This window comes from Antedon mediterranea, chromosome 9 (assembly GCF_964355755.1).
Source record: "Antedon mediterranea chromosome 9, ecAntMedi1.1, whole genome shotgun sequence".
In the NCBI taxonomy this organism is placed as follows: Eukaryota; Metazoa; Echinodermata; class Crinoidea; order Comatulida; family Antedonidae; genus Antedon; species Antedon mediterranea.
The window spans coordinates 12,739,731-12,766,542 of NC_092678.1; the positions used below are offsets into that span (position 1 = coordinate 12,739,731).

Here is a 26,812-nt window from a genome sequence, read left to right on the forward strand (position 1 = left end):
TGCCAGTGCAATGTTTATTGAACATGGTGACCCTTCCTTTAATGAGTACATGCGAAAATCTACCTATGGAAGTTTCATGCAACGTATGTTGAATAGTGGTAACATCCTTGTTGCTTGTGTTTGAAAAATATGCTCCATAACTCCAGAATGTATTGTAGATGGAGAAGCATTCTATATACTTAAGTTTAGAGTTTACGATTTTTGTTTGTTTATACGTTTATTAATATGGATGATATTTCCGAAATAAAAAGAAATTGAATTGAATAACTGCTGATGACTTTCACGTTTTTGTTGGTCAATGCTATTAAATTATATCATATTTAAATAATGTTAAACCATTAATATTTTATTAATGTAACAGTAAGAATATCATGAGTGCGTATTGCATTGGACTGTATTATGCACTTTCAGATGCAAACAATAAAAAGACGTTTATACGAATAAATACGGTATTTAAATGTACTGTGAAAAGGGTGATTAAGTAATGCATTCAACTGTTACGCCCATAACAATTTTATAGACACATCGTTTATTTATTTATTTATTTATTTTCAATCTTTCTACATAGCAAAAAAAAACAAACATATAAGTATAACAGGGGAGTAGCGGAAAAGCAAAAAGTATTAAACTGTCATCTTGTGATGTGCTTGACCAGCCCCTGTCAACTTGAACGATACAATAAAACCGACATTTAACAAATTTAGAAAAATACATAGAAAATATGGTATAATAAAATGTTAACAAAAGTGTTATAAAAATGCAATTGCTATCTGAACAATCTGATTGTGTAAAAGTTAAAAATTCTGATTGTATAAAAGTTAAAAATTCTGATTGTATAAAAGTTAAAAATTCTGATTGTATAAAAGTTAAAAATTCTGATTGTGTAAAAGTTAAAAATTCTGATTGTATAAAAGTTAAAAATTATGATTGCATTAAAGTTAAAAATTCTGATTGTATAAAAGTTAAAAATTCTGATTTTATAAAAGTTAAAAATTCTGATTGTATAAAAGTTAAAAGTTAAAAATTCAAAGTAGGTACAATCATGTTAATACAAATATGAACAGTTAAAAATCTATAAAATGTTGCTCTAAACTGTGTTTAAACTTAAAAAACGACTCTTCATTTATATTTTAACATTAAAATTTGCCAAAAATTCACAAATTAGAGACTGCTCATTGCTTTGCTCAACCCAAGCAAATAAGTAACAGTTATTTGGTGACAATTTCGTGCTGCAAATGATACTGTTTTTATCTTTTTTTTTATTGTACTTTTTGTCGACATTTTGTTTGAATCACATGACCTAAATAGTAAACAATTGAATAATGATCTAGTTAATACATGTGACCTGAATACATAAACAAGATATCGCTAGTCACTACGTGTCACCAAATAACGCTGCGGCAGCGGCTAGTCAATACATGTGACAAAATATCGCTATTCACTACATGTGACTAAATATCGCTAGTCACTACGTATGACCAAATATCGCTAGACACTACGTATGACCAAATATCGCTAGACACTACGTGTGACCAAATATCGCTATTCACTACATGTGACCAAATATCGCTATTCACTACATGTGACCAAATATCGCTAGTCACTACGTGTGACCAAATATCGCTAGACACTACGTGTGACCAAATATCGCTATTCACTACATGTGACCAAATATCGCTAGTCACGACGTGTGACCAAATATCGCTAGTCACTATGTGTGACCAAATATTGCTAGTCATTACATGTGACCAAATATCACTAGTCACTACATGTGACTAAATATCGCTAGTCACTACGTATGACCAAATATCGCTAGTCGCTACGTTTGACCAAATATCGCTAGTCACTAATTGATCTAGTTATTATATATGTGACAAAATATCAACAATCTAGTTACGATTTGCGATTGAATATAAATGACCTAGTCATCATATGAAACCAATTACCAACAATCTAAACCAAGTACAGCCTACAACTGCTGTGATTTTCGGCCAACATTTTCTGTTCCACTTTTTGGTTGTGATCTAGTTTTTGACAGAAAGCAACATAATAACAATTAGGAAAGTGGGTTAAAAAAAAGGAATGTTGCTGTATTCTTTTTTAATGTGATTGATTGACTTGAACATTTGTTATTTGTTGTACTTTACAATGGTCATGCGTTAGTGCAGTATCTTAATGAAGTATTTGGCCAATAAACATCTTTTTTAATATTTTTATTCTAGTTTCATGTCTTCAACCTTGGCAGAGAGATCTTCTGTTTTTAGTTTTTTCTTTCCTCCTTCTTTTTGTTTCTTCTGTTTCTTTCCTTGTTGTTCTTCAATTGGTGCTGGTTTAGTGAATTTAATTAATTCTTTCAAGCCTGCAATGAACACAACATCATATACATGAGCTACATATACAGTATTTATATACAAAAAAACAAATTATCTTAGTTTCAACTCCTGAAGAATAACAATTGGTACACTCTACAAAGTGCTGAAATCAAACTATAATGAAACCAGACTTGGCTACAACGACTCAACGTATGCAAACAAAATGTCTTTAGAGGGTTTGTTTTTCTTTTACTTAAACAAAATTAATTTTTACCTCAGGCATAAATGGTCGTAGAATTTCAGGAACAACAATGCCCTCTTCAGTTTGATTATTTTCTAGTATACAGCAGATGATTTTGTAAAATATGAATAATATTAAAATACCTAAGTGCATACAATATTTAATGATATTTTAATATTATTATATGTTATATGTTTTAATATTAATATATGTTATATGTTTTAATATTAATATATGTTATATATTTTAATATTAATATATGTTTAACTGCACTGCACTTCTCACCCGATATTATAACAATTTCATCAGATCTTTAAGTGTTTTATTTAACTGGGTTTGTCAATTTGGGAAACTAAACTGATTTTATGCAACTTTACTACAATTTAATAATTTAGTTGCTTGTATTGTATAGAATTTATGATTATGAAATGTCTAAGAAATGCACATACAGAATAGTACATAAATGTGAAGTTTACTGTTTATATTTGACTACAATGTTCCACAAATTATGAGCATTGAGCATGGCACAAAGTAAGGACATAAAACATTGAGTACAGTGATAAAGTGACTTGCAACATAATTACTGTTTAATGAACATAAGGATTTTTAGAATTTTGACTGGTAGATGATTCTTCGTTAGGTTCTGCAAAGACGCTCCGCAACTGACGTAAATTGCGTTGTGTTTCATATCCCTCGTCTTGCTGGAGAAGACTTGTAAGCTGTATTAAAACAAACACAACATTATGTGAGGTTCAGTTTAAGAAAAAGGACAAACATTTTTATTGCATCGAATTATGAGGAATTCTGAACGCAAAAGGCCTTCATTTACAGCTGGTAAATTATCATAGAACCTGATCAAAATTGTATAACAAAAGGGTGTCAGCATCAACTTTGGTGTGTGACCATGTTATGATGAATATAAAGAAAGAACAGGCTTATGAAAGATATCATTCAGGGAAGTACTGTATACAAAAAACTGTTAAAATAATTAAGAATGTGTCTTGATGTTAGAATTTGGAAAAGTCACAGAACTGATAGGAAGAGAAGCTACAATATCAAAACACGGATTGGTTTTTAATGGATTGCAAAGAAAATAAAAAATACATAAAAAAAATGTTTGGCTGTTCCATTAGAATATTGAAACTTACCTTATCTGTGTGGTCTTTTAGATAGGTGAAAAGGTGCTCAAGTGTACTGGTTCGGCTAAAAATATCTCTGAAATTCTATTTTTAAAATATAAATTCATTAAATTAAACTCACAAAACTTTTATTTTAAATATTCTGGAAATGTTTGAACAACATATAAAAAAAACTATTATTCTTACTTTGCCAGAATTGTGTAGTTCTTGGACAAAGCTTGCACGCTGGAACTCGGCTGTCTGAACCTTCTTATAGAAATTGTCAACAAGACTTCTGTAGTGTGGCATTTCTTTTGTATACAGCAAACGGTTTACTTCAGATTCCTTTGAAATAAAATAAATACATCGAATAAAATCCTAATTTTGAAAATTTGGTTGCTCTTGACATAAAGTAATTAATTAAAAAACAATGAACAAATAATATAGTTATTAAAATAAAGTAATGAGTAATCTATTCATAAAACACATTGCCTTGACATTTGTGGCGATAGTTTGAAGGTAAAATGAACAAAACAAATGTATACAATTAAAAACAAACAAAAACTATAATAAAACCATAAAAACATTGCATTGACATTTTTGGAAAGAAAAAAAAAACAATAATATATGAAATAAAAAACAATATTGAAATAAATTAATGAGTATTAATTTATTCATAAAACAAATTGCCTTGACATTTGTGGCAATAGTTTGAAAATTAAAATGAACAACAACAAAAACAATGTATAAATTTAATAACCAAAAATAAACCATAAAATAAAACCATAAAACATTGCCTTGACATTTATTGGCAAGAAAAAAAGTCAATAATATATGAAATAAAAAACGAAACACAAACCATACAAATAAAACTATAAAATCATTACCTTAATATGTTTGGCAATTGTTTGAAGGTAAAATAAAAACAAAAATAAAAAATGTATGGTTTATTGTTTGTATCAGTATTCACTGCTGCTATTTACTATGGCTGCTTAAGTACAATATTTCCTGACCATAACTAGCGGCAGATGTATATAGATTTTTATCAGATCAATAAAGGATATGTATCGTTGGCTCATTTTCAACACCATGTTGAACGATACTGGTCCCCGGCAGTGAACCTACTAGGCCTACAACACCATGTTGGACGATACTGATCCCTGGCAGTGAACCTACTAGGCCTACAACACCATGTTGGACGATACTGGTCCCTGGCAGTGAACCTACTAGGCCTACAACACCATGTTGGACGATACTGGTCCCTGGCAGTGAACCTACTAGGCCTACAACACCATGTTGGACGATACTGGTCCCTGGCAGTGAACATACTTACTTTAGTGAGTTGTATTTTCTTTGGTGAGCAAGATTCTATAAATGTTCTTGATATAATGCTCAAAGTACCCATTATGGGTCCTGTCTGCTTGATGTCAAATATATATTCAGGGTGTTTAATAACCTGTACCCAGAATTTAGAGGGTACGCTAAGAGGAAAAGAAAAAAAAAACATTCTATAAAATGTTCTGTGTCAAAATAGAAACAATACCAATATAAAAAACAAAATACAAAACTCCCTGAAATGATGGATTGGACAAAAAAAATCAATTTGGAACACACCTGTTATTTTTCCAGGTGGTCAACGTAAGGTCATCAACACCTTGTTTCTTTGCTTCTTGATCAAATAGATCAAACAGATACTTAACAGATGGAGGAATTGGAGGTTGAGAGCTGGATGCCCAAAATATTGTATTAAACATCTCATCCACATATTCTTTAATAGCTTCCTATATAACAAAAAAGAAAATCTTTCAATTAAAAAGTTTTGTGTTGCAGTCATCAGTGAACTAGGTTTTGACTGGTCACTTATAAGCTCTTCAAACTGAATAAATAAACAAATACATAAAATAAATGATAAATTACCTTTGTTGCCATTGCTCTGAGAAACTTGATTTCTTTGATGTCTCTTTTGGCATTTCTATGCATATTGAAGAGACTTTTTCTTTTAGGATCACTTCTGCCGACGTTATCTAGTGTCTAAAATAAAAGTAAATTTATTGTAATTAACTTATCTTTACATACTACTGTTTTACTAGTTGATAAAAATAGTTAAAATGAAGTTTCATATTTCAATGAAGTGTACATGTTCCATGTATTTGAAATGAGATGACCACCATGTCACGTTTAAAAAGGTCAAATGCAAAGATGTCACTAAAGATAAAACATATATTGTTACCAGATGATAATGCTTCATTCCAGATTCTTCTAAAGACTTCATTGAAATCACACCATTATCTGGTTCCAATGCTGCATTGTCAAACACTAGAAATAACAAAAAAACCAGTGCGATAATATACAAATAATGAATATTTATGAGTGTAATGGTACAAATAATGGCATGAGGTGAATGATGAAAGGTTGTTATATATCAATGAGGCAACAGCCTCATTGATATATAACCTTTCATATAAAACTTTCATTATTTGTTTCATATAACATCTAAATAGATTGCTGTCATTTGAATAAAATAAAAGGTAGGCCTAGCCTAACCAAGGCCTACATTTAATTTACATTGATTAAAACAGTAACATTTGGTTATTATATTATTATTTATATGGATTTTATAATGCACCTACTGTTAGTGTTAATTATGTCAACAAACGACTAAACATCCTAGGCCTAACGCTTAGGCATTGCCTAATCCTAACAGGCCTGGGCCTAGTATGCTGAAAGACCGCAATACGACACTTCCGACAGGCAACTGGAACTCATCTAGGCTAATTATGATTCCACGTCTTTTAGAGATGTTCCCATTACTTCATCAAAATCCTAAAAACTTACAGACAAATATTGTACTAACCAAACTTAGAAGCTGTACCAGCTGCAGGTGTTGCTGTTGCTGGACTGACAACATCTAAATCAATGTCAGCATTTGCAACCGTCTGCTTCTTGACAAGAGCTACAGTGCATCCATTGTCTGCAACCTACAGTGTTGATAACCAACATGATTAATATGCAAAGAAGCATAATATAATAAAGGTAGCAAGTCATAATAAAAATAATAATGCTAAATGAGTAAAAGAATAAATAAGGGCACAGTGTGTTGGACATTGGATTACTGATTGTGAATAAGGGCACAGTGTGTTGCACATTTGATTACTGATTGTGAATAAGGGCACAGTGTGTTGGACATTGGATTACTGATTGTGAATAAGGGCACAGTGTGTTGCACATTTGATTACTGATTGTGAATAAGGGCACAGTGTGTTGGACATTGGATTACTGATTGTGAATAAGGGCACAGTGTGTTGGACATTGGATTACTGATTGTGAATAAGGGCACAGTGTGTTGGACATTGGATTACTGATTGTGAATAAGGGCACAGTGTGTTGGATATTGGATTACTGATTGTGAATAAGGGCACAGTGTGTTGGACATTGGATTACTGATTGTGAATAAGGGCACAGTGTGTTGGACATTGGATTACTGATTGTGAATAAGGGCAGAGTGTGTTGGACATTGGATTACTGATTGTGAATAAGGGCACAGTGTGTTGGACATTGGATTACTGATTGTGAATAAGGGCACAGTGTGTTGGACATTGGATTACTGATTGTGAATAAGGGCACAGTGTGTTGGACATTGGATTACTGATTGTGAATAAGGGCACAGTGTGTTGGACATTGGATTACTGATTGTGAATAAGGGCACAGTGTATTGGACATTGGATTACTGATTGTGAATAAGGGCACAGTGTGTTGGACATTGGATTACTGATTGTGAATAAGGGCACAGTGTGTTGGACATTGGATTACTGATTGTAAATAAGGGCACAGTGTGTTGGACATTGGATTACTGATTGTGAATAAGGGCAGAGTGTGTTGGACATTGGATTACTGATTGTGAATAAGGGCACAGTGTGTTGGACATTGGATTACTGATTGTGAATAAGGGCACAGTGTGTTGGACATTGGATTACTGATTGTGAATAAGGGCACAGTGTGTTGGACATTGGATTACTGATTGTGAATAAGGGCACAGTGTGTTGGACATTGGATTACTGATTGTGAATAAGGGCACAGTGTGTTGGACATTGGATTACTGATTGTGAATAAGGGCACAGTGTGTTGGACATTGGATTACTGATTGTGAATAAGGGCACAGTGTGTTGGACATTGGATTACTGATTGTGAATAAGGGCACAGTGTGTTGGACATTGGATTACTGATTGTGAATAAGGGCACAGTGTGTTGGACATTGGATTACTGATTGTGAATAAGGGCACAGTGTGTTGGACATTGGATTACTGATTGTGAATAGACAGATCAAGAGAGAAAGCTAATTACTAGCCGCATTATGGGAGAATGTTTCAATAAGTGTTTGAAAAAAAATGAACGGCGTAATAATGTTAAGCGCTTAGAAGAATATCATTATAATAGCAAATAAGAAGAATACATCATTAATTTTCTAATACATTTTTTGGGGTTGTACCACTTTACTTTAGCTCCATAAACTTAAATAGTGATTTGGGATTAATGATTGGATCACTTTCGGTACTGATTTTATTTTATTAATTTTGGCAAACATGAACAGACATCCACAAATAGCTTGAGTGTGCCAAAGGAATGGCAAAAGAGGCAATCATCTTCTGTTGGTGATCTGCGACACAGATTAGCAACGCAATTCTTAGATTCTATTATTATATACGTCTAGAAATGGTAATGCAATTCCACAATTTATTTATGTTGCAAAATAGAATTACTTTTTCAAAAGTTCGCTAATTCTAAATAAAAAAAAAAAAGCAGTAAGATTAATTATCATTCAGATATGATTGACTGTATGTGTAAATATTCTACTAACAGCTTTAGGTATGAGGTCACCAATGGTATTGAGTTTTATCAGTTGACCATTTCGTTGTGATGTTGCATCGATGTCAGAAAGAATTAGGTGCCCACCTCGCCCATGGCGCCAGCCTATAAAAAAAAAGTAGAGCATATCAAAGGGTAGGAAAACATGATAACTGAATTTACTGTACCTCCATCTATCTTCAAACAACATAGATATTCCATAACATTTTTATTTGTACGGTATCAAAATAAACCAAATATAATAATAATTAATCAAAACATATCCCAAAGGCCTCTATAATTCTTAAAAACGAAGTACTGTAGGAAAAGTTGGTAATATCTGGATGTATTTCAAGAGTTGAAGATGATCTTTGGCTGACTAAACAATAGACTGTTTATAATACCAGGTTTGCATGTTCATAGTAGGAAACTGCTAGGAGGCAATAGAGAGTGAACATTAAATTAAGATAAAAGAGATCTTTCTGTAGTCAACACCTTTCAGTACATCTATGAATGAATAAGTAGTTGAGAGCAGGAATGCTAGTAAACTAAACCCAGTACCATTTTGATTTGACAAGAAATTATCTCTCTCTCTTTTGAAAATGTCTGTTAGTATAGTATCTTGGTGTGTAGAAGTTTATAAATAATTGTCATTGTTACATGTTTAGAAGAGAATTTATATCAGATCGTAGTTGTACTACACTGTTTTGTTATTCAAATGAGTTTTTGTTTTGTTAATTTTTTGTTAATTTTGTATATTAGAAGTTGCCTAGTATTGTATTAACTTTTTCCTGCCATACAACTTTATGCTGTATTGTTGCTTACACCGGTAGGGAGATATCTGGTTCATGCCAGATATTTTATTGTAATATGTTATGCATTAATATTAATCGCTCTTGACCTTGGAACTTTAAATTTTGTGTGGTCGCCACTGGAGGCTGGATGGAAATTTTTTAGAGATTTTCCCCCGATTCGGTTATCAGGGGTTTTATTCTTTGCCTATCGCAAGGTTAAGAGTGTTTTAGTAGAACATTACAGGTTAGCATCTGTTTGCCTTCAGTTCATTTAATTGAAAACAGAACAGAAAAGTAAAAAACACACGACTATTTAATTTTCGTCATTTTATCTAGAAACGAATATTGCATTTATTTTGTTTGTTATTTATACGGGGTTATGGAAGTTGGCGTGTGTGACCGCACTATCCTAGAATAAACATGTTTTAAACAGATATTTTGTCCCCATTGGTTCATGTATGGGGTTAACAGGAGCTGAGATGAGATCCAAATTTAACTGTGCTGTATTAGGGCATTAGGTTAGATCAATCACACTCCCACACCTCAAAAGACAAGGCCTGCTATTGGTTAATAAAGGACTTAAAGCAACTTACTGAGATCTAAATGTTGAACTTTTGGGCGATCTGTGTATGGATCATTTTTGTACAATGTATCCAGTATCTTCTCCTTTACTTGACTGATGGTGTCACAGCTAAGAACTTTCACTTTTTGAAATTCACCACTGTCAGAATTTTGTATTGCATTCAGTGTCTGTAAAATAAAAAAAAAATATATTTTTAGAATATTAAGTTGTAATTAAAGTAATTACTATAGTACACACACAAGAGAAAGTAAATACAGAGATTAACTCTGACTGTTTACTGTTGTTTTAATAGAAATCCATTGTGGCCATGAAATTTCATCTAATAATGAAAATGGAATGCATGTATACAGGGAAATAGTTTATAGAATACATACAATGACTTGAGGACGTTCATCTGACTGAAGGCAATCATCAAGGTTCAATGAGTATGTAGCATGTCCAGTAATGGCATCTACTGGACCCATCTCAATCCTTAACTTCAGTGCATGGTACAGAACATACAGTGGATGCCCGGCATAGTCCTGCAAAACACATGAATGTTTAAATGAGCAAATGGCCAAAAAGTTAAGACATTGGAACTGTAATCCATAGCCTTATGCCAAGGGTTTGAGGCTCACTTGCTCCATGGTTCTGGTGGTAGAACGAGTCTTCTTGGATAGTTAATTGTTTTTAACTGTGTGCTAGTTTATTTTGTATTCTTTTATTTTATTTCATACACATCCAACAGCGAGTACAAACTCGCCAATTACAGGATGGATGAACTATTTTATCGTGATTATAAACTAAGTCTCATTTGAGGGTTAGAGAGTGGAGTTAAAAGAGTCTTGAGTTACAACCCTGCCATGGGGTCAGGATTGAACCCTGGACCTTGGGATTGGAAGGCAAGCATGTTGTAACCACCAAGCTACAGCTCCACTACAATGCGATAAGCTATGCTTTTCTGTTCAATGTGCAGTATGAAGACATACTACACTCAGGGAGTGGAAAGAAAAAATAAAAATATAATAATTTTCTCGATAGAACGACACTTCCTACACACAGACTAAGAATTGCACTTACTGGCATATAATTGCATCACAACGCATACGCATTAATAGATGAAAGTCGAACCAATAAATATGATAAAAATGTGCAATATTTCTGGGTTAATTTCAATGTTTAGTTAATATAAAACTAATAAACATTATAAGTAAATCTTCCAAATGATTATTTTTATTATATGAATGTGATTGTGAGAAAAGCAATATAAACATACCTTAAGGTAATTGTACATTGATAAAGCTATCCAATTGGACAATAGCTTTGCAGTCACAGAGTCTGTTCTATAAATGTTAAACAATAATTCAGTTTGAATATGTTGAACATATTTTCACATTTACTGTAACTAACAATAAATACATTGACTTTCATTGCTCCAACAATAACAATGTACAGTAACATGGTAGTAAACATATTTTCTTTTTGGTAGAAAGAATGTGCCCTCTAATTTGCATAGCACACAAGATAATATACACCAGATGACCTGAAGTAGTTATGACTGTGAACAACTTTAACAATTTGGTTTGATACTCAATGCAGAAACTAATGCCATGTCTGATCACCTCAGCAACTCCATTTTGCAAAGACAATGATTTTAACATAGAATACATGTGACTCAAAATAATGAGACAGAAGCTATGATTGAGCCACCGTTTTGATCTTCATTGGATCAATAAAGATTGAAACGTTGAAAACTGACTTCCCTCTCATTATTATATTTGGATTTAGTTTATTTCATGCTATCTAATATTGGATTAGGTTTGTAGATCATCTTGTGTTTTTGTTGTCTTGCTTTAGTATAATATCGGACATTATTATACGCTGTTGACAAAGAATAAATAAAAACAAACTGACCTGGCTAGGACCTGCTTGGCTTTATGCGATGACACACAATAATCAATGTTGTCTATTAACAACTCCTCAAGTACCCTATAACACAACACAAATTATTGTCAGTTTCATTTATTTACACAATTAATTGTAACCAATAAATGTCTATATTTGCTGGATTGTTGTGGTGAAACAAGACTTAAAGACACTTAAGGTTGGCTTTCTTCCAGCCTATGTATTTTATTGTTTTACTGATAATCTGTATTAATGTTTGATGAAGTGTGAAATAAAAACGAAAAAAAAAAACAAAAAAAAACACGGTTTGAACATCAAAATTGTTCAATTTGATTAAGACAAAATGGAAGTGAAATTATTTCCATCAAATGTATTATAATATAAAAAAAAAAGTAATTTACTCAGTAAAATAATCCATTTTATCTTCGATGAGAAATTCCACCACAAGTAACGATGCGATGTTACACCTAAAACATGACAAAATAATACACTTTAAATCATTGTTGAAATGAAAGTATAAACATTAGCATTATCATATCTTGCAATCAATTTGGACTACAAGTAGATCACAACTTTATAAGTAAAAAAATGGTTTTTAGAGGAGTTAACATGCAAATATTTAATCCAACAGAAACATGCTATGTTATAGAATGTAAGGCTTCATACAATCAAATAGGTTAAGGAGCGGGTGTCTAGCAATAAATAGTGTGTTATTCACCCTATCCTGTATTGTAATAATTATGGGTCAAAAAACAACACATCTTACACATTTTAAATTGCTTTCATTTTGCTTAGTCAGTAAAAATAAGTTTGATGTCAGATGTCAAAATAAAATGCAAACGTTGTAACTATCATCATTAGGCTTAAAACAACAATGTCATAATTAATATGTGATTGTGATTTTTAAAAATTCCATTAAATGGCCTTATTATTAAAATTTAATAAATGTTTTTAAATAAACAAACAAATTTATGTGAACATCACTAAATTGTTGTTATATGTTATGTACTGTATATTGTTTGAAATTAAAGTTTATTGTAAATTGTTATGTTGTATCTTAAAATAAAAGAATGTTCAACATATGACATTGGTCAACAAGAAAAAAAATATGTTGCCTAACAATGCATTAAATTTAATTAAATGAATTTGAGCTAATTTTGCAATTTAAATTTGGTTAAAAAACTGTAGACTGTAAATTGTAGACCTGAACTCACACGCTTTTTCATCATTTTGTGTCAATGATAACAGGTTTTGAATTCATAAAGCACAAATAACAAAAAAAATCTTTAAGCGCTGTGAACAACATTCAAGTGAAAGTTAATCAAGAAAAAGGCTGAAAGCGGAATTCCATGAAAACATGTTACCTAATTATTATGCACTAAAATGTGTCCCTTCACTATAGAGTACAGTACTTATTAACAAGGCCAACAGCCATTAAGTCGCGTGCTACAATGCATAGTGATACCGACAGACAGACAGACCGACAGACAGACGGACCGACCGACATAGTGAACTATACTGACCGAAATTACTGAACATGTTTAAAAATGTTGAAATGTTTAAAAACATTTATATTTTTTTAATTTACACGTGCGTAGCCTGTCACTTTTGACGTGCTCGTATAACGTAATTTCGAGTTGAAAAGTAAGTCAAGAAAACAGAAATCGGGCAAAATGAGTGCGTAATAACATTTAACGCGCAGTGCGCGCGCAAAAATCTGCGCACTCATGGCAATTTTGTAAACGCTTAAAATTGCCTGAAACGTACTCTTATTTCATCAAAAATAAATTTTGAAAATTTTAAGCGCGCGTACGCATGCGTTACATGCGCTACGCACGTAATTGTATTGCCATATGATGATTTATGCCCTGAAATTTATGAGTACCAAATTTTATTTAATTGTGATTCATGGTTGTTAAGATATGATTACAAACGTGATTTCGTTAAATCGTGCGTAGACCGCGTAATTTTTTATTGCGCACCGTGAAAACATAACCACATCGATTCCTGGCAATAAGGAATATTCTGTGAAAAATTGACTTAGCTAGATTAAACTGATATCAAGATAAGGTCATAAAGCGATAAAACGCATAGTGATACCGGACCGACAGATAGACAGACAGACCGACAGACAGACAGACCGACCGACCGACATAGTGAACTATAGAGTCGCTTCCACGCGACTAAAAACTAAAAAAGTTAACACAACTTGGTTAAACTGTAAAGGTTATCTTTAAAGTTGGTTTAAAAAAACAAATCATATTCAGTTTAAATGAAAAACAAAAACCACAATATTAAAGTAAAAATAATTTGATTTAAAATGTTACACCACAAATATTTTCCCCATTTGTTATTCAAACATGCAGCAAGTTTTCAATAAAATGGAATGAACAACAATATGTAAGGGAGGTAAACATAAAATGTGGTACAAACAATGTAACCATATCAACAACAAAAAGAATAAAACAATTTGAATGCAAACAAATTAACTGAAATTAAAAAAAAATGTTGAGTGCAAAAGGTAAAAAACCCCAAACTTTACCACAATGAACAGAAAACTGTAAAAGCTGTGGAGTGAATGGTATGATATTAACTTGAGGCAAATTAAAAAAAAACATGTTGTGATACACACTACAGTGAAACACCTTCTTTGAGACCTCACTATTAAGGGAATACACACCTCTATTAAAACACTACTGTCATTTGAAATGAACAAGGGCAATATTGTTTCAACATTATGGCCAATTACCTTGTTTAGTGGACACTTTCTTGTGAAACAGACAAAGGGTAATGTGTTTTAACACTACGCTAACCACTATTCAGGAGACATCTTAATTAAGGCAAAGTTTTTTTTTGAGTTGATGTATACTTTAAAATGCCAAAAAATTATACAAGTCTTATAATTTCGGTTTGTAAATTTAATTTGAGACAATATTTTCTAGTACAGGCTAGATTGTGTGGAATTTGAAACAGTACAGTATATAAAACATACGTAAAGATGGCTCACTAATAATTGAAATGTGCAGTATTAACGGTAAAAAACTTACTTCTCTTTAACAGTAACTTTTGAATTGCTGTCCAACATTTTGATGAAAGTTAACAAGAAACTCTTGTTAAGAAGAAGCTCTGAAAGTTGTTGTAAACGTTTTGTAATGTTTTCACTATCCTAAGTAAAGTAAATTATTAGAAAAGAAATAATTACTATACAAATATTTATTTCATATTATTAATTTTATTGATCAGAGTGTTTAAACGCAAGAAATTGGAATGTTGATCGTTGTCTAAGAACACCGGGACTTTTAAGGCCAAAGATTACCATACGTCTTACGTTAGATAACTAACCTAACGCTGTGAGTCTGAACACACCCTTAGATTCTAAGACAACAAACAGAAATGTTTGCTGCTTAACTGTTACTTTGACCACTTTCACTCATCCATATTTATAGCATATGACCATGGAGTACAACTCGGGTTGTAATACAACTGAATAGGGAATAGTTGAATGTTAAGTTTTTTTGTTCATAGTTGTTTTAACTCTTTCTAATTATCACTTCATATTATCAGGCGTGGGAGTGCCTCCCCAATACACTCCAAAAAATGACCTGAAGTCGTGCCGTTTACCGCACGTTTGGTAAACTTTTACACATGAAAAACAGCAAACCTAGATCACACTATGTGCTGAGGAGTACAATATGTAGCATACTAGCAATTTGAAAGACACAAAGCCTGTGATATGATATAATATGAGTGGAGAAAATAAACAAACTTACTTTGTTTTGTGAATCTGGAATATGTTCAAAGCCATTGAACATCATGTTACAGACATATTGTTTATGAGTAACAAAAGGCATTACAATCCCTTGAAAATCATCTGCCGTCAAATCAGTCAAGTAAACAGTTAAATCAGCGAATGCTATTACAAAAATAAATAAAAATGATAAGTTTGTGTTTACTAAGTATTTAACCAAATATTCTTTACAAAATATTCACATTTCTATACTTCATTCAATATTATTGTGTTTGTATTTTCTCTATGATTTTTAATTAATATGTGAAGGGAAATTTATTAATATCAACAAGGTAAGTACAACATTTTAAGTATACATAAAATAGTGAGATTAATAATGTATGAACAGTTGAATGATACTAATTACAATCCTTTATCCAAATTAAAATAGAAAAAAAACATTGAAAACAAATGTTATTTTTATAATTATACAAAATTTGAGAAAAATACTTTTTTTTATTGAGGTTGTATGACAAATCTATACTGGAAGTCATTATTGCCTACAATCTGCAACTGTTGGTTGGTCAGGGTTGGGTTTGGGGGTAGTATCATGGCACAAATGGAATTGTTCACCTAAGGAATGTACAGTACAGCCAGGCATACGTATTAAGAGGCAGTTGTAAAGATATTCTGGCCATTTGCATCTACTAAAGACACACAACAGAATGCTGAGTACTTTGGCAATAAAACAAAGATGGGAATTCTGTGTACATAATTGAAAAATATTGGGACATACTTGAGAATGAATGACATTTTACCAGTTTAAAAGTACAAATTTATTGTAAATGGTTATCCTGCAATTTGGTCAGTGTTATGCCCAAATAAGGTCATGTTATGCCCAAATAAGGTCATGTTATGCCTAAATAAGGTCATGTTATGCTTGATTTTAATGATTCACCTGATTGAGCTTCTTCCTGTACTTCTTCTTGAATTCTTTCCATTTCAACATAAACTTTTTTGGTTTCTTTGTCATATTGTTTAATCCTTCTTCTATGGATCAGAAGAATGATAAAGAAGAGAAGTATTGTAACACCTATTACTGAACAAACTACAATTATTTCTACTTGAATGTTGGAAGAATATTCGATGGGTCCAAATGTCACATTAATGTTACCATGTTGAATCTGAAATGAAAACAATTCAATTATACTACTATACGCTATTATTTTGTTTTCTGTACAATAATATCTTGAACTTTGATATTTAGCAGTAGTTTAAAAAAAAGATTTAAAAAAATTAAAAAAAGAATTTAAAAACATAAATTCCCGCTTATTGAAGAATAGCATTTAAAAAAAAACAATCATTAATTAGAAATTAGACAGATAATGAATGTTTACGAGTTGAATGGTGAGAATATTTAATAAGTTGAAAGATTGACTGCTCCCATTTAACGGGTAGCAAGATTACAATCATAGGTGTTATAAAATTCATTATTTTGTGATAAAAGATAATGTTCTATCAATTGCAGAACATTTGGCAAAATCAGGAGCAGAGTATTTTACTTTAAATGAGAGGGAGGTTACCTTTGGCTTTTAATTGAACTTCACTATCAATTCTATATAATAATATTATAAAGTATTACTGCATCAGTACTTCAATTAATTTGAGAAAAATGTCCTTTTCTGTACCATGCTGTCTAAGAGGTTACTTTTAAAATGAGTAATAATTAGATTATGATTATTGTGATCTGGTGACCACAAACATTTGCTTACCTTAACAATAGGATGATCTTCACCATCTACTGGATTAGGTTCCTTGTCTGGTACTTCAACAAGAACTACTGTACGTGTTATTGAATTTACAGTGCATTTAACACTTCCAATGAACACTTCAACATTCTCAACATCACTTGCAAGGTTGATGTCAGAACCCTAATGTACAAAAGCATTTGTTAAATTAATAATAAATAATCACAATCAGTAAATTACTGATTCAATAAGGATTTGAAAAGTTCTTTTTTAAATTTAAAAATAAATGTAGCTCAACAATACACTTTACAAAAACCAACTATAATAGAACTAAATTCAATAATTACAAAAATTCTGAGATTTGTGTAAATATTTTGTGCAGTAGTGGAAACTAAGTTTGGTTGCTCCTAGCACGCATTGCATGATGTAAGCACAACACAAGTAACTTGGTTGCAACTAACACGCATTGCATGATGTAAGTACAACACAAGTAACTTGGTTTCCACTAGCACGCATCGCATGATGTAAGCACAACACAAGTAACTTGGTTGCCACTAGCACGCATTGCATGATGTAAGTACAACACAAGTATGGTTGCCACTAGCACGCATCGCATGATGTAAGCACAACACAAGTAACTTGGTTGCCACTAGCATGCATTGCATGATGTAAGTACAACACAAGTAACTTGGTTGCCACTAGCACGCATCGCACGATGTAAGCACAACACAAGTATGGTTGCCACTAGCACGCATTGCATGATGTAAGCACAACACAAGTAACTTGGTTGCAACTAGCACGCATCGCATGATGTAAGTACAACACAAGTAACTTGGTTTCCACTAGCACGCATCGCATGATGTAAGCACAACACAAGTAACTTGGTTGCAACTAGCACGCATTGCATGATGTAAGCACAACACAAGTAACTTGACTATTCATGAAACGATTCATGGATCGTCCATTGCATCATGATAGTCAAATGACTTGCGTTGTCAATTACATTCTTCCATTGTTCCAAAGTAGAGTTGATTCAATCCTTTTACGCAATATACTGCTGAAGAAATAAAACTAGATATTTACCATCAACTTCATAAATTCATCAATATGTTTGTCATATCTGTATATTCCATCTACTACAGTCTCTCCATAAAAAGACATATTATCAAAGGGATAATATATTGGATTAGGGTAAACTGAAAATCCAAAATCACCACTCAATGCAGGAACGAAACCATCAAATGAAAAGGTCAAAGGTAAAACTTCTTGGTCTGCCTGTCGTCTGCTACGATGACCTGATGTGGAGAGATCAGCTGGTGGACTTTCACAATCCATATCCTCATTTGACAGAATTATACAGTTCTGAAAAAACAACACATCATTTCTTTATTTATTATGTACATTAAAGAACAATTTACAAAGAATTTTAAAAATAAATAATTAATGTTCATAAAGTCATATACTTGCTTAAATCTGACAAAACAATTCTACTTAGTAAACATTATAATCAAAATAAATACACAAATAAATTGTGTAAATAAGACAGAAGAGAAATCAGAGTGTTAATGTTGGAAAACAAAAACATGATCTTAAAATTATCTTTACTTGATAATCAGATGCTTTTGGAGATGATTTAATGTACTGAGCATTGAGTACAATTACATCAGAGAAGGGCCTATGCTTGGTTACTACTAGAGATGCACAAGGACGCATGTAACATAAGTGATTTGACAAATCACAAGCAATTGATTATTCCAACTGTTAATTTTCATTGGTCAACTCGCTTGCGTTGGGTCTACTTCCTTGAGTTGAGATGGATATGGATTATAGATATATTCATATGGATGAATGATATGGATGTAAACATTGTTAACATTGAATGAAAACCTCTCTTTCTGTTGAAATTTATTATATTAGAAATGTAAATGTATCTAAAGCTTACATTTTCAGCTGATACGCTATTTTACAACATCGTTGCTTTCTGTACATATTGGAAATTTGTTCCGGTCACTCTGATGTTTTGACCACCTCTGCAAAAATAAGCATTTTAAACATTATCATTACATGGAATATGGTGCTTTAAGTATGAAGGAGTTTATTGATTTTACTTCCAATTCTTAAAGCCCAACATTGTCACATTGTTTTGCATAATAATTTGATACACTGAGCTTTTGTATCAAGGTCAGTACAGTTTGTATCTTACTATAGTAAACAGCTCTGTAGGTCTGAACTAGACTAATTGCCCCAACTTTATATTATTGTCTTTTATTATTTTAGTCTACCAGTCGGTGTTTTGATTTTTGTCCTGAAAGCTCAAGCAGTGTACGTATGAAAGGCCATATGTGTCAAAATATTTTTCTTTTTACTAATATTAAGTCAAAACTCCGTCAGGAACCCAGATTAGGTCTGAACATTCCTTAAGACTATAATTCTCAAGTATTTTTTTAGATAATAAAATGTTTCTGTCCATTTACAAAATTAAGTATATTAATCTCTCTTCTTCGAGGGCTTGCAGCTAAGGCTATCGCTTAGGTCTAGCATTTTCAGAACATAACATAACACCAGTATTGGAACAGCTACATTTGGTGGCCAGTTGAGAAGAGAGTAATGTACAAGATACTTCATCACATTTAAATCACTCCAAAACATGGCTCCAACATTTCTATCTAAAACATTTTCAAGCCAAAACGGACACTGAGGTCATCACTCAGGCCTATACCTAGACTGCCTTCAAAAAAATATTATGGACAACGCGCCTGTTTCTGGTCAGCTGCTCTTTGGAACGCCCTTCCAAACTCAATCAGGAATGCCGAATCACTCGACACATTCAAACAACTTCTCAAATCTCACCTTTTTATTTTGCATTTTCATTATTAAGCTTTTGCTCTTTTATAACATTTTCTGTTGATTGTTCAACGCTTTGAGATGCCCTGTATTTTGCGGTATATTAAATTGAACATTATTATTATATAATTAAGAAAATTCTTCTTACGCTTGAATGCCTTTATTAGGTTGGAAGTCAGTCACTGTGGGATTTGTAGTGTAATTAAATGTAAGACCATCTCTAACAGCATTTCCAAATGTAACTGTTACTGCAACTTCAGCTCCAGATGTTGTATAGTTTGATGTTGTACAAATCATCTGGTTTTCATTGATACTGTAAAATAAATCAACAGTGGTTAGAATTTTGTAAAGATACATCCTTTTGAAGTACGCTCTAAAATTAGTAAAATAATGGTCCAGAATTAGGATCCTGGTGTGGATTGCTATCAAAAAGTAATAGAGTATTCCGTGACCATTACATCTATCTGTGGTTTAAAATCGGTAAAGATCTGTCTAATAAATAATGCAAAATATAACCTCCTTGGCAGTCCTAATAATCTACATGTCAATCTATATACAAATAAGATTTATTTTGTAACATAACCTGCACCTACGTTAGACTAGACGATAATGTAAAGAATGTTATTTCGTACCTTGTAACATAACATTCACTTCCATCAATAGATACCATTACATCATTCCCAGTGTTCAGATTGGATCCACTTAATCTTAGTGTAGTTCCACCAGCTTGAATGCCAAACCTTGGACTCAACTCAGATATAAGTGGATTCTAAAATGAAATAAAAAAATGTTTAATTTAATAAATATACTAATAAAACACAGGTATTACAATCTGTATGATTAATAATTGTTTTTAATATTTAAAAAAAAACAAATGTTTTTATACAAACATAACCACAAGTTTAAAAGTTAATATATTTATAGTATAAAAATTGGTCAGCGGAAACTATTTCATAAAATTGTTAATATCCTTCTCTTTTACTAGTAGGAATGAAAGTAGAGGAGAAGAGTGAAATTGCATTAGTTTCACTCTTATCTTGTTCTATCAGGAGTGAAAGTAGAAGAAAAGAGTGAAATTGCATTAATTTCACTCTTATCTTGTTCTAGCAGGAATGAAAGTAGAAGAAATAAGTGAATGTATCTTCACTCTTGGCTGGTTCTAGTGTTCATTTTAATATCATGAATACCACAAGTTTACAACAAATATACATGATTACTGTAGAATAAACATTTTAAAATAACTTTAGTAATTACATAAAAATATTTATTAAGGTTGACTCTTCTACATCAAAGCAAGATTGTGAAATTTGAGTGAAAAAATATACCTGATAGAGTATGACTACAGGTGCACTTGTCTTTCCTTGAACAGTTATGATGACGTCACGTTGAGAGACACTATCAAACACAGGAGCTTTACATTTCACACTGTGTATAGTAAATAATACAATTTCCTTTTCACTGATATACACCACAACAATAATTATAATAAAAAAAATAACATGCAATGTTACCCCCAATTGTGAGGATGGATCGGAATAATGCATGGCACATGATGCTTAATAAACGAACCAATCAAATAGTTTATGGATTCTGTGTGATAAGTTACAGAAGTGCTTTGTACTTCATCTTATGTTAGAATGGTGGTTTTCCATAAAAGTGTTTTTAGAAAATGTTTGTATAAGATCAGACAAATCTGAGGCATCTTAACATGGTAGCAGAGTTGTCAAAGATACCCGTCTGTAGGATGGGTATCAACTACTTATATTATGATCTGTTTTGCATTACATCAGTGAAAGCTGAATACATACAGTAGCAATCATAATATATTTACTTCTTGTCCATACACACATTATCACAATACACACTGAGAGAGGCATAGTTGGTTAAACTGAGGGTATTACCTGTGTTGTGCACTGAACCATGAAATAGGTTTGGTTCACGGTTCAATCTCGTGAATAAGTTAGAACACAGAGAGTGTTCTAACTTACAGGTTGGATTACATGCATATAGCGCACTATCTTCTGAATGAGATGTTAATCCGTTGGTCCTATGTGAAACTTGGCTTATGTACAGCCAGAAGGATCTTACCAGAAACAAGTACTGACTTAGTGCTGCATAATTAATGTAAAATTAAATATTAAAATACCTTTGTAAAGCTATGTTAAATCCATCAGCAACTATTACACATTTTTTGTTATCTATCATAATGTTGTCAATATCTGACATCATCTGTCCAAAATCAGTTCCAAACAGTTCAATGACCTCTGTGAAATCAGGTTCAGGTTCAGTAGTTACCGTAGCAACAGAAATGGGAAGAGTCTGAACATAATATTAGTAAAACATAAAAGCATGATGGATATTTAAAAAAAAACAAACATGATTGGTGTAATCATAAAAAAAAACAATATTGGATATTTTGGAGTAAAGCCATTTGCTCAAATATCATATATACTCTTTCAGTACCCTTTTCTTCTAATTTTCAGACTAATTGTTAATCTGCCACAAATATATACTGTAATGTAAATTTCACACTATAAACTAGTAATAGAGGGCGACTAGTAAACATCATTTCAAACAAATTTAAGTTAGGCTAGGATGCTGGATTTTGAAGGAAGATAAAATGATTCCAATTACCTGAATAATAACAGGTGATGGACATTCATTCACTATTGATAAACAGAATAGACTGTAGGAACATTGGTCTCCAGTACACCAGACACAATCAAGTCCAGACCTAGTGGTGTTCATTGAATAACATCGACTGCAGTCTGGACGTTGAACACTACACTTGTACAATGTAACTGGTAAAGAAAAATAGAGAAATTAATGTAAAAATGAAGCATTAACTGATAAAATATCATAATCATTAGCATATCATAATCATTAGCATATTACGAAGGTGTCACTATGAGTCATGACTTTGTGACTTTGTCTTTGAATATTAAAATGCCGAAAACAACATAATGAAAGAATGATATATATTTTTTATCATATTTTGACATTGTTTGTATGCATAACATGGATGTATGCTAACTGACAAATGATGTTTATTCAATTGGTTTTATTCACTAGGTTTTGAAAACACGTCTCAAAGCCTGGTTGGATGAGAGTAGATAACATTAATATTATTTATGATAACATTTAAGGATAAACTAAAAACTGTAATTCCTATAGGAACAATAATAATTGTGCAAACAAATACTCATTATCTACAGGTTTAACACCATAAAATAAGATATAATATTATTTGCACAGAATGACACCAGAAAGATCAGGGAATGAAGTAGGGATTTATAGTATACAAACTAATTGACTGTAATTTAAAGATTATATCATCCTGTTGTTTGAACAATGTGGTGTTGAGTCAATACTTAGTAAAGTAAATTGTTGTTAAACTTCCTGTTTAAAAGTTAAACAACCATTTCATGTTCATTAAAAAACAATGTACTATATGTTAAAAACAGTTAATTGCCTGTCAGCTGAAACCACAGTCTCTGAACTGGGAACCTATCATAACCAGCTAAAAGGTTCAGATATTTTTTATTGTATTTACATGTTTCATGTGGACAGCTTGTCTGACTAAATCAAGTTGAATTAAAGGGGTGAATACTGTTTATACGTAACTAAAACTCCATGTCAAATTTATTTGGAAAACCAGACTATCAAGAATATGACACAGTTTGGGCAAACTTAAAGATTTTCAGTTGACTGGATAATGTTCTTTGGGTTTTTAAAAAGTTTTCTGACAAAAAACTGGCAATATTAAAACGTTTTTTTTATTCTCAATAATCTTTTTTTATTGATTAATTATTTATTTTATTTTATTTTATTTTATGTCTTTAGGCAATGTGGCCAAGGATTACCAATAGTGAATTAATCACTGTCCTATCAGATAGGTGGTAATCCCCCTGATACAGGGGCTATTGTGTGAACCAGTTCACCGGGGTAACCCCCTACTCTTTTTCGAATAATGAACTGGGTTCTTTAAAGTACACACAGGTTATAACTGTGTACACTGGACCTACGGTTTATAGTCCTTATCCGAGAAGACTTGTTCCACCACCAGAACTAGGAGCGAGTCGGCCTCGAACCCTTGCCGATGTTGTTGTTGGCTCTTTAGGTACGGTAAACGGCGCCCCTGCCTTAACCGCTCGGCCATATGACTCTTAATAACTCTTTGAATAAATTATCCCCAATTTGTAGCATAAATGAGACAGATTTGTGGTTGTTAAATGGCATTCTTAAAATAAATAAATGTTTGTGCACAATTTGATTGATTGCAGTTGACCTTGGGTGAACTACAGTAGCATTCCAAAGCTTGACCGGTTCTCAGCATTTTGGGTAATCTTAACGGTTTTTTTGTCCACTATACACCGCACACTGATTTACTGGTTTTTTGGGAGCACAAAATAAGCAGAAACAGTCAATATAAAAATAGGGTTGTTAAAGAGGTACTAGGAATACTGTATTTGTCTCAGGAGTTACATTTTTTTTAATGGAAAATTGAACAGGGGTATGTGGATATGATAACAAAATGTATGATGTTATGTTTACCAAGTAAATAATTGATTTAATGATATTTATCAATGTAAACAATCAGGTGAAACCAACCTTGATAAGCATTGTCAATTTCATTGTCGTTCCAAAATACTTTAATATATGCGTTTACTTCCTGCTTTTCCTTAGCTGTGTAGTCATACTAAAAAGAAATGTTTCCAAAAAGCAATTAAAAGTACACTTGAATTTCACATAACATTTGGCATAATGCCAAGATGAAATGTGACATTTACAGCAAAATTATACCACAAAAACTTCCTGAAACAACAAGTTTTTGGAAGTGGAGTTGTTATCGAGAATTCTAGTGGATATGAATCAACTAACATGGAATTGGTAGCAAATCTTTATTAAGTAACAAGCTAAATACATCCATTCATTTTAAAATAATATCTCTATTAATTTCTGTTGTGGTTTTTAAAAATAGATTTAGGTCTAAGTTTAATAAATAATTATTACAGAGTAAATTTATGAATAGAAAATTAATGAAAAAACTTTATAACCACTACTGTATCAGCAAACATAAATTTATTTACATATAGTTATAATAACTCTTTGTATATCTCTTGCTATTGAGATTAATTATCAAGCACTCTATAACAAGAGGTTTTGTAACATGTGTATGTACATGGTTAAGTTGTACCATGGACATATAGGTCCATGGTTGAACTACAATGTGTCAATATTAATGTAATATTTTTGTTTCATTATTCATTTGAATGTCACTAAATGCTATTTGATATGTGTACATTTAATCCATCTGTTCAAATGTCTTGGTTGCTACTATACTTACAGTGTATTGTGAACATGTGATATTTGAGTTTGATTCATCAACTGTTGCTGGAATCCTGACAGTTTGTGTTTCAATTTCCAACTCACATTCATAGCTGTTTACCTACAATAAACAGCTCAGACAAATAAATTAACATATACAATCTAGGTAGGTGTATGTTGGTGTTTTTCTACATTATAATGTAAACTTTCCTACCTATTAAACAATTCTATATTAATACCCTACTGTATCTCTTGCGGGAATTGTTTCCTGGAACCTTAAAGTGGACGGAAATCTCACACACATCTCACTACTACGCTTCAAGTTCCTTTAATTATTTTATAATTAAGTTTTTATATAATATTGTGACCCATGGCTAATTAGCATATTGCATGGTCCTCCTGTGATTAAGTAACAACTCTGTATTTAATGAACAGTGTGCTATTGTTCGCTCTCTGTTCGCTCACAGCTGGCATTGAGCTTATATGTATATGTTAACGCCAATATATGGTTTTCTGAGATTTAGTTGTTGTCTGGCCATCTTACTCTAACAATATTCATTGCAAACTAAAAGTATCAAAACTTCATTAATATAGTACTTAATCTACAAATTCATTGAAGTTTTTAGTAGTGCACTTTTACCAGCTGATAAGTTTTATAAAAAGAATTTATGTGCAAATTGCCTGCTATAAAACAGGAAGAAAGTTTAAATAACTTAGTCTGTCAATGGGTAAAACTTCTTTTCCATTCACATCTTGAATGGAATATAAACATTGAATGGAATAACATTATTGGTCAGTTGAAATCAGTATTATCATGACTGTACAGCAGTACAACTCAAGAGTTGAAAAAAAGTTTATTTGTGGAAAGTGAAAAGTTTTAATTCTCAATAAATGAATGAATTAAAGTTAAGTTAAGTTGTAAATTATCATGGAGGAAATAAATTATGAAAATTCATAAAATTACCAACTTTAAATGTTTACCTTTGTAGCATTTGGTAAATTCATAATTGGTATTCTGACTTCTTTCCGTATATTTGCATGAATAAGTTCCTCATTTGGTTGATAAATTTGTGGACATGACCCTTGACCTTGAAAACCATTTGGTGGTGATGTTGCCTACATATTTAAACAATAGCTTATAAGTGATAACAATTAAACATAATTAAACATTTTGGATGCAATAATTACATAGATAATTTTCTGTTTGTTCTTCACACCGATAACTGTAGAGGATCTAATGGAAACTGTTACGAACCGTGGTAACTACTGTATATTACCGACAAACATCACTACAATATAAAGAATACTCCATTATTCTTACTAGTTCTATATCTGGCACCTAATGTTCCATCTGCATAGATTAAAGTATCTTGCCTAAGGACACAAGGCAT

General features: G+C 32.0%; 2 protein-coding genes across 3 annotated transcripts; both read right to left on the reverse strand.

Moving 5' to 3' along the window:
• Window positions 1-255: 255 nt before the first annotated feature.
• On the reverse strand, window positions 256-20,790 carry LOC140058605 (plexin-A4-like). Of its 2 annotated transcripts, XM_072104285.1 has the most exons (23): window positions 20,726-20,790; window positions 20,242-20,406; window positions 19,192-19,279; window positions 18,333-18,611; window positions 17,274-17,432; window positions 16,460-16,685; window positions 15,545-15,687; window positions 14,822-14,940; window positions 11,784-11,858; window positions 11,146-11,212; window positions 10,265-10,411; window positions 9,901-10,057; window positions 8,527-8,639; window positions 6,526-6,649; window positions 5,902-5,987; window positions 5,589-5,702; window positions 5,286-5,452; window positions 5,005-5,152; window positions 3,879-4,016; window positions 3,702-3,776; window positions 3,138-3,272; window positions 2,587-2,648; window positions 257-2,359 (listed from the first exon to the last, which is right to left on the reverse strand). In XM_072104285.1, exons 4-21 carry the CDS (start codon window positions 18,582-18,584, stop codon window positions 3,141-3,143), a joined length of 2,442 nt encoding a protein of 813 aa, XP_071960386.1. In that variant the 5' UTR covers window positions 18,585-18,611; window positions 19,192-19,279; window positions 20,242-20,406; window positions 20,726-20,790; the 3' UTR covers window positions 257-2,359; window positions 2,587-2,648; window positions 3,138-3,140. The 2 variants fall into 2 exon arrangements, with proteins under 2 accessions (XP_071960385.1, XP_071960386.1); XM_072104284.1 differs by having other exon boundaries at window positions 256-2,359; window positions 2,587-3,272.
• On the reverse strand, window positions 19,213-26,812 carry LOC140058183 (plexin-B2-like). Its single transcript, XM_072103745.1, has 10 exons — window positions 26,729-26,812; window positions 26,403-26,537; window positions 25,441-25,542; window positions 24,705-24,792; window positions 22,728-22,894; window positions 22,240-22,412; window positions 21,419-21,518; window positions 20,726-20,862; window positions 20,242-20,406; window positions 19,213-19,279 (listed from the first exon to the last, which is right to left on the reverse strand). The coding sequence occupies exons 1-10, from the start codon at window positions 26,810-26,812 to the stop codon at window positions 19,213-19,215; spliced, it is 1,218 nt and encodes a 405-aa protein (XP_071959846.1).

Bases quoted from the DNA above. Each gene is read 5' to 3' on its own strand.
- LOC140058183 (XM_072103745.1), bottom strand. From the start codon at position 26,812: ATGCCTTGTGTCCTTAGGCAAGATACTTTAATCTATGCAGATGGAACA. The intron at 20,863-21,418 runs GTATATTTTTTC...ATTTCATTTTAG, and splicing joins CTGTAGTCATACTCTATCAG to AATCCACTTATATCTGAGTT. The intron at 20,407-20,725 runs GTACGAAATAAC...TTTATTTTACAG, and splicing joins AGTGAATGTTATGTTACAAG to TATCAATGAAAACCAGATGA.
- LOC140058605 (XM_072104284.1), bottom strand. From the start codon at position 18,584: ATGGATTGTGAAAGTCCACCAGCTGATCTCTCCACATCAGGTCATCGT. The intron at 11,859-14,821 runs GTAAGTTTTTTA...GTTGTGTTATAG, and splicing joins AAAGTTACTGTTAAAGAGAA to GGTACTTGAGGAGTTGTTAA. The intron at 10,058-10,264 runs GTATGTATTCTA...TTTATTTTACAG, and splicing joins ATGAACGTCCTCAAGTCATT to ACACTGAATGCAATACAAAA.